The sequence below is a fragment of the Hipposideros armiger genome, unplaced genomic scaffold, assembly GCF_001890085.2.
Source record: "Hipposideros armiger isolate ML-2016 unplaced genomic scaffold, ASM189008v1 scaffold_114, whole genome shotgun sequence".
NCBI classification, from domain to species: Eukaryota; Metazoa; Chordata; class Mammalia; order Chiroptera; family Hipposideridae; genus Hipposideros; species Hipposideros armiger.
Window position 1 is genome coordinate 2,019,443 of NW_017731464.1, and position 8,096 is coordinate 2,027,538.

Sequence of the window (8,096 nt, forward strand, 5' to 3'; positions counted from 1 at the left end):
GGCAAGACTGAGGAAATGCCTTAGAAAATGAACCATGAAAACGAGCAGATTCATAGAGAAAGAGGGTGATGGGGCAAATGTGAAAAAAGTTAACAAGTAGAGAATCTAGGTGAAGAGAGGACAGGCAGGACCTCTTTGTTACTACTACTCTTGCAACTTTTATTTCAAAATGAATTTTAAAAAAGTTTTGTGTGTATCCATCATTTTTTCCCCCTGGTAAATGTATATATGTACATGTGTGTATTTGCATATATGCGTATACATTTATCCAGAAGCTCAGGTCCCAGCCCAGACTGGTTAAATCTGAATTTGGGGGTTTGGTACCCAAGCATGTGGATCAAAGAAAAACCAAAAAACTCCTCAGGTGATTCCAGTGTGCAGTTAAATTTGAGAACCAGTGATGTCTGTAATCCAGTGTTCACCATAAGCACCAGTACAGTTTGTTAAAAACAATTCCTTGACCGGCTTCCAGGTGGGACCGGGGCCGTCGTGAGCCGGCAGGGGAATGGGCACAGGTGGTCCAGGCCCCGCCCCCGCGGCCCCGCGGGCGTCGTGCGGGCCCCAGGTGCCTTCGATGAAAGGCCGGGGCAGCCTGTGGACCCCTTGCGCCGCCATGGATGCCGCGCCCAGCCTCCTGGGCACCCCGCAAGCTGAGGTGCTGGAAGAAGTGCTGCGGGAGCAGTTTGGGCCGCTCCCCCAGCTGGCCGCCATCTGCCGACTCAAGCGGCTGCCCTCCGGCGCCTACTCGTCCACCGAAGACCTCCAGTTGGTCCTGGAGCGGCGGCGAGTGGCCAACGCCAAGGAGCGCGAGCGGGTGAGCGCCTTGCCGCGCGCGGGTCCCCAAGGCCACCCTGCCCGGCAGCACCACGACCCCGCCCCTGGACGTGAATGAAATCCTCCCCGCTCCTCCTATACCTGCTACCCACCTCTGAACACCTGGTTACGACCCCGTGCACCCACTCACCGCCCACCCGCGGGGCCCAGAGGCGACCTCGGCCTCCTGAGGGCGGGCTCGTGGCCTAGCCTGGGAGAAGGACAGTGGCCTCATCACCCTCCACTCTGGTCCACAGCTTGTTCGCGGCCTCGCGGACGGCCGCCTCACCTGCCGACCTTCTGGTACTTGTGCAGAAACTGGGTTTGGGTAGGCCTACGGAGGCCCCTGACGACTTCAAAAATGTTTCCCCTTAGCAGGTGCTTTTGGAAAGCTTAGAGGATGGAAGTTGCGCTTAAATGTCAAAACCGAGTGAGCTGGGTGGGTGCTCGGGGTGCACAGGACTCCCGTCACCCATTTTCCCTGCGCCTGCATCTCTGCCTCGAAGCACAAATGGGTAAGGCGCGGACCTGATAGAAACGACTCTTTAAACAGAAAAACCACGACGCCTCAGTGTGCGCCCAGACTCTTACTCGACCCCCTGCCAAAAGAAAGTGCCTGTTTCCCAATCCGGCGGGTGTCGCCTGAAATCACCAACCCGAATGGTCCCGTGGGCCATAGTCGGAGCGCCATCTAGCGGTAGCTTTTAGTATTTCTGACTAAACTTGTGCCCCAGACTTGGCAGATCTGGTCTCCTTTGGTCCCTTTGCGATCTATTGGGTTGTGCTGCAGCAGAAGAGGATCCTAGAAAGGGAAGGGTGAATGGTGGAAGAGGCAGGGGTGCGTATTTAGACTGGGACTTGAGGAGGAAGGTCTGTGGGGGCTGTTCCTACACACCCCGGGCCCCTTAGAAATGTAGACCCAGTGAATCAACTAGGAGCTTTGTCTGGGAAAGGTGCGAGGAGAAGGACCAAGGGAGAGTAGAAAACTTAAGGGAAAGTTGGGAAAATTGCAAGAGTCTCCATGGTTTTACCAGGCACTAGACCCTTTATGAAAATAACCCTGTGATCTGATGTGATGATGTGGCCCTCAAACAAGGTTCTGATCCAATATTTTGCATTTTGGGTGGGCCTTCGCACCAGGAAGGAATTGCTTTCTGCGGAGAATTGGTCCTCATGTTATCTACTGTTTTAAAGCTAGTCACCTTTATTCTATATAATGATACAATTAATGCACCTGGATATAAAACAAATAAGTCCCGGGGATGTAATGTACAGCATAGTCATTACAGAATATAGTCAATATATTGTGATAGCGTGGTACAGTGTTAGATGGTTGCTGGACTTATGGTGATCACTTCTTTAGGTATATAAATGTTGAATAACAATGGTGTACCCCTGAAACTAATATAATTTTGTATGTTAGCTATATTTTAATACAAATCTTAAAAAAATAAGAAACTTAGGGAAAAAATACACCTGGAAAATATAGAGATGCCTAAATAGGGAGCAGAAACACCCATCACACAAATGTAACAACCAGGAACTATCATTCTTGTGTAAACTTTCAGTCTTTTTTTTTTTAGTTTTGTGTGTGTGTGTGTGTGTGTGTGTGTGTGTATAATTTTACAAAATTGTGACCATCTAGTACATATCTTTATCCTTTTTTTCACTTAACAGTATCAAAAGCGTTCCCTCATATTCCTAAGCATTCTTTCCAAGAGCAGCTTTTGACTGCATAGTCTGACATAGAAATGGACCATAACTTATCCAGTCTCCCATTGTGGGGAATGCATGCTTTTTGTATCTTTTTACTGGTACAGAAATCTCTGTGCATGCCTTACCAGAATAATGTCTTATCTTGCTTTAGAATAAAATGCTAGAATTAATGGGATATATACAATCTTATAATTTTTTGATACAGGTTGCCCAATTGCTTCCTAAAAAAGTTGACTAATTTTTATCCCCTTTTACAAGATATAGGACTGTTTCCTTTTTCCATCCTCCATGCTGGGTATAGCTAACAAAACAAAAGTGTTATCAGCTCGGTACATAGAACATGGTATCTAATTTCTGTTTTAATTTATAGTTCTTTAATTATTAAAGTTTAATATTTTCATAAGTTTATTTGTCACTGTATTCTGCTGTGAATGGACTGACTATGCCCATTGTCCATTTAAATGTGAGGTGGGAGAGGACTCTCTATATAAGTGAGTACACGAGTTTTATGGTATAGTTGGAGCTGAGTTTTTCCAGAGCCTGTGTCCCCCAGGGGGTGATCATAAGCATTTCAGGGCTTTGGAGATGAGGGCTTAGGCCCTGGAGATTAAAAAAAAAAGGCGGGCACTTCATCCTACTTTCAAGTCTGGCAACAGGCAGTCTCTCTGGACTCTAAGACTTGACTCTAAATCATCAACTCTGCTGGGAAAGAAGTTGAAGAGTTATAACAAACTACAAGGTGGGTATTTTCCACTTTGCAGATAAACCAGGGCCTGGTGATATGAAGTCTCTTACACACTCTTGTAAAGCTTAATGGTAGAGCTGGGATTTAAATCCTGCTGTATTGACTAAGAGCTTTTAACCACTCTCCCTACTGCCTCTACATTACATTGCAGTGGGTGTGCTCTCAGAGGAAGAAGAGGGGGTCAAGTGAGCATAGACACCCCTCCAGCCTGTCCACCTACAATGCTGAGTTTATGTTGCTCCCTTTCCCCTTGCCCAGAACTATTGTTGGTGGGGTGCTGAGATTTCCCACTCAGACAAGAGAGCTGTGGAAATGAGCCTTCAAAACCCCCTTGTGTGGGGCCGGCCGAGTGGTGCGATGGTTAAGAACTGGCTTGGGACACCAGAGGGCCCCGGTTCGGATCCCACATATGAGGGTCAGTGACACTGTCCTCCACAGCTAAGATGCTGAACAGCAGCTCAACCTGGAGCTGGGCTGCCGTGGGTTGCTGGCGACGGCGTAGTCTGCAGCCCCTGTGGCAGTGGGTTACCATGGGCTACCGTGTGTAGCCACCAGCCAGTGTGAGCGGCCAGCAGCTGCAGTGAGTGGCCGTCCAGAAGCCAGCGACTAATCTGCCTCACCCGGGAAGAGCGCAATGATGGTGCCAACTTGGGCCAGTGAAGCAACGTCCTCCACAACTAGACTGAAGAACAAAACGACAGCAACTTGTCTGTTCCCCTTCCCCCAATTCCCCAGCACTGTTCCCATCCCCCCAATTCCCCAATAAATTATCTTTAAAAAAAACAAACAAAAAAAACCCCCTTGTGTGGTTTGGGGGGGATGTCTGTACAAATTAGCTTCTCTGTGTGTCACTGTGCCTTTTTGCTTTCCAGATAAAAAATCTCAACCGTGGGTTTGCCAAACTGAAGGCACTGGTGCCGTTTCTTCCTCAAAGCAGGAAGCCTAGCAAAGTTGATATTCTTAAAGGCGCGACTGAATACATACAAGTTCTCAGCGATGTTTTGGAAGGAGCCAAAGACTCTGAGGTAAAGGGCTAAGAAATGAGAACAATGATACACATCGTTTATCGAGCCCGTTCTATGTGCCAGACAATTTATGTAGCCATTCCAGTTAGTGTATAACAATCCTCTGATTTGTCGTCCTCATTTTATGGGGGAAGAAAACAAAATACAGGTAAAGGCCACACAGTTAAGAAATGTCAGGACCGGGGATCGAGTGCAGGTCTGTGAGAGCTTTGGAGCCAAGTTCCTGGCCAGATACATAGTTCCCTCCTGTCAGTGTCCAGGGCACCGAGCTCCTACCTGCTGAATCTTTAATAGGAACTTGGCAGCTGGGACATGAGAGGGGATTTCCATAAACCCACTCTGTAGTGGTGGCTTCTCTTCAGCAGGAAAAGCATCAGAGAGAAAAAGAGAGGCATTTCTGTCCCTAAGGAGCCTCCCTTTGGAGAGGCCCTCCCTGACAGACAACGCTGCTGGATAGCTCAGCAATCGCATGGGGTTTTCTGACCATTCAGGGGGACAGCATAAATGAAACTGCTTTACAAACTGTGCAGCACCAGAGTGTCACCAGTATTATCAGGGTGCACAGCCCAGACATGCGGGTTGGTTTTATGGGCTTGTTCCTTGGAGAGGCAAACCTTGAAGGCCTGAAAATGGACTAATCACTAGAGGAAAGATATGAAGAGAGAAAAGGCCTTAGAAATGAGCCCTAAGTGACATCACGGATGGGAGGAAGGAGGCGCCATCAGAGGGAAGGGGCCAGGAAGGTAGTACAAAAGCAGGATAGGTCCTGACGTCAGACAGGGGGTACTCTTGGGAATCTGAGGGTGGGAAGTAGTGGGAGAAGCAACAGAGAGGCTGGAAAAGGCAACCAGGCCCAGTATTTGAGATGTGTAATAGGAGCTGGTTGGAAGCCAGCTCGTAGTGGGTTGAGGATGTGTTATTGGTATAGATCTGGAGTCCAAGCGGAGGGAAGTGCCAAACTTCAAGTCTGTTCAACCTGGAAGACTGAGACTAAAAGAAAGATTCCCCCTTCCCTGCACTCACCCCCCCCCCCTCAAATAAAAGGAAGAGGAAAAGCTGTAAAGAAGAGCCAGTAAAGGTATTTTCTAAATAGCAACCTGATTATGTTTAGGGACAGAAGAGCAGGACAAAAACTAGAGAGAAGAGAAACAATCTAGAAACTTAGGGCAGAAATAGGCAGGTGTATAATGCTACTTTTTAGGTTTCTTTTTCCCTTGTCTACTAGTCCTACTTAGGTGACTACTAGGATGATAAATTCTACAGTGATGGGAATAGCTTGGCCAAATCTGATGGTTGGGTTGCGGCATGGTTATAGTGTTCGCTAATGTGCAGGCAGCTGCCTTAGTTTTTTCATGCATGTTGACCATGTAACAGAAGTACTTTGTTTTATGCTGCATTCATTAAAATATAGGATCTGTTCCATGCTAGAACCTTTTTAATGAAGTTGCCCCTTGTACAACACCTTCAGGTTACAGAAGAACAAAATACAAGTTATTGAACAATGATTTTTTTCTCTCCATAGTAACTTAAGCGTTGCCCTTATCACTTAAATGCAACTTGATCCATTAAACTTTTGAAATATATTGATTCGAATCTTCAAAATCTAACTGTCGTACTATCTGACAACTAAATACGGTTTCTAGAAACAAGATCATCAGAACTATAGCAACAATACTTCCGAACCACATGCATCCTTGGCTAGAGAGCTATTGAGAAACAACACCCAGCATGCCAGCTGTGCTGTGGGCTTGAAGAATGAGGAGGAAGGGCCCTGGGCAGATGGTGGCAGTGGTGAGTCGGCATACACTTGTCGCCAGAGTGTGATGTCTACGACTGGAGTTATCTCCCCAACCAGGAGTCTGGTAAAGTGTTCCTTCTTAAATGGCAATATAGATGTCAAAAGAAGCTCAAAACGCATCCCTCTAGGCATGTGGTATTTTCCATGCTAAACCATGAGTGGAACAAGACCATTTTGTGAAAGTACTTTAGTGGGAGGTGGAGTTTGCTAGTTTGAAAGATGTATTATTATGTCCCCAAATTAAGTGGTCAGCAGCTCAAGGGGAAGGCAACTCCTTCCAACCACTCAACATAGATGTAAGCTTACCTTTTTATGACCCTAATTGACACATCAAAAGATTTTTCTGGGTTCTGTGGTCTCTAGAAAAAGAAATAAGTGCTATATTGTCATACATAAAGCTGCATGGTGATACCACACACACACACACACACACACACTTGTTTTTTAAAAAAATTGTCTTTGTTAGAAGGCAGCATTTTCTAAGTAATAACAAAGGAGTTTATTGTAACAGTGCTTACTAAGTGCCAAGCTAAGCGAAGCCCCTGGAGGTAGCAGCTTACTTCTCCAGGTCTAGAAAGAAGACTTTTGGCCCTTGCTGTGTTGCACTGTTACACAAATGAGACCCCTTGCTCCATCCTACAACACATTTGCTATTGAAATAAGAAAGGCTTGTCAGGATCTGGAACCAAAAATGCTGTAACAGGCAAGTTGCTTAGTGTGAGGTAAGGGACAGTGGGGGCTGTGGAGTCATAAATGATGGTTGGTGGTGGGAGACGGTTTCAAATAGCAGTTGAGTGCAGGCTTTGGAGTTAGAATGCTGAGGTTCAAACTTTGGTTCTACCACTGGTTAGTTAGCTGTGTGATCGTGGGTGAGCTACTGAATCTTTCCAGTTCTCAGTTTCCCCATCTGTAGAATGGGAATGATAACTGTACCTACCTGGTACAGAAGACAACTGTGAGGTTCAAATGGCATCATGTCAGTGACGTGTCTGGCACAGTCAGTGTTCACTTGGGCATACGTTATTAAGTCTGCTGACTCACTACGAGCAATCAGTCTTGATTGGTGAGCAATTAAAAATGAGCCACAGGCAACCTTGCTCTGTTTGTAGCAAGTGTTCTGGGTTTTCTCACTTGGTTGTCACCAATGCTCCACTCTGGTTTGAGGTCTTACAGGCTGCCTGCTGACTGGTGGGCCTTGGTTCGCATTTCTGATTGGATTACTGTTTTCTAAGGATTCCATTTGTGCACATGCTCTGTCTAGAGTCCCAAATTCTGGCCACTTGAGATATAAACCTTCCTTTGCCAGTCAACCCGTAGGAGACAGAATTCCTGTTGCTACTACATGAGCTAATAGGGAATGACTGAGAACAAAAGAAAAGAGTGAAGACATGTCGTGAATGGAAACTTGAACCTGGCTATCTAAGTTAATAACAGTAATGTTTCCACAAATGTAAGTTTTAGTATGTACTAGAGATTAAGGCAAGACTCTTGCTTGCATTTAATCCCCGCTGATCCCAGGTAGGCATCACCATGCCATTCTCTTGGTAAGCTACCTGGCTCTTCTTTCTGCCTGTTGAGCCTGGTAGCAGAGCAGACCTACGTTGGCAACACCAGCAGCAAAGATGTATAGGAGATCCATGTTTTCCAAGGGTAATTGATCCTGGAAATAGGCCCATTATAGGAAATTGCTTTAAAGTGGGGATTAACATTTTCTAGTAGGAAACAAAAGTTCTGACCGGAAATTTCTTTTAAAAAGGGAACAAGACACTTAATGTTTAGTCTTTTAGCTAACCAAGTTTAAGTTGTTAATTGAAAGAGTGCTAATTCTTAGAATGAATAAAGAATTAGTCATCTATTTGAGATTTTTATAGATGTGTGTAACTTCTGTCAAGTGGGCCTTCTAAAGCCTGAATGTAAGGAGTGCCACGGGGCCGTTCTTGGATTTCATCAGTTTTGTCAAGAGTTTCTCACCATTTGAGAGTAAGTTGACCACCTGATG

At 45.9% G+C, this 8,096-nt stretch overlaps 1 protein-coding gene across 1 annotated transcript in view; it reads left to right on the forward strand.

The window, feature by feature from the left end:
• Window positions 1-601: 601 nt before the first annotated feature.
• Window positions 602-8,096, forward strand: part of FIGLA (folliculogenesis specific bHLH transcription factor) — a 12,671-nt gene continuing 5,176 nt past the window's right edge. Inside the window, exons 1-3 of the mRNA XM_019647624.1 lie at window positions 602-814; window positions 4,147-4,299; window positions 5,943-6,166. Coding sequence (XP_019503169.1) covers window positions 614-814; window positions 4,147-4,299; window positions 5,943-6,166 — 578 coding nt within the window. The 5' untranslated portion in view covers window positions 602-613. The remainder of the gene's footprint in view (window positions 815-4,146; window positions 4,300-5,942; window positions 6,167-8,096) is intronic.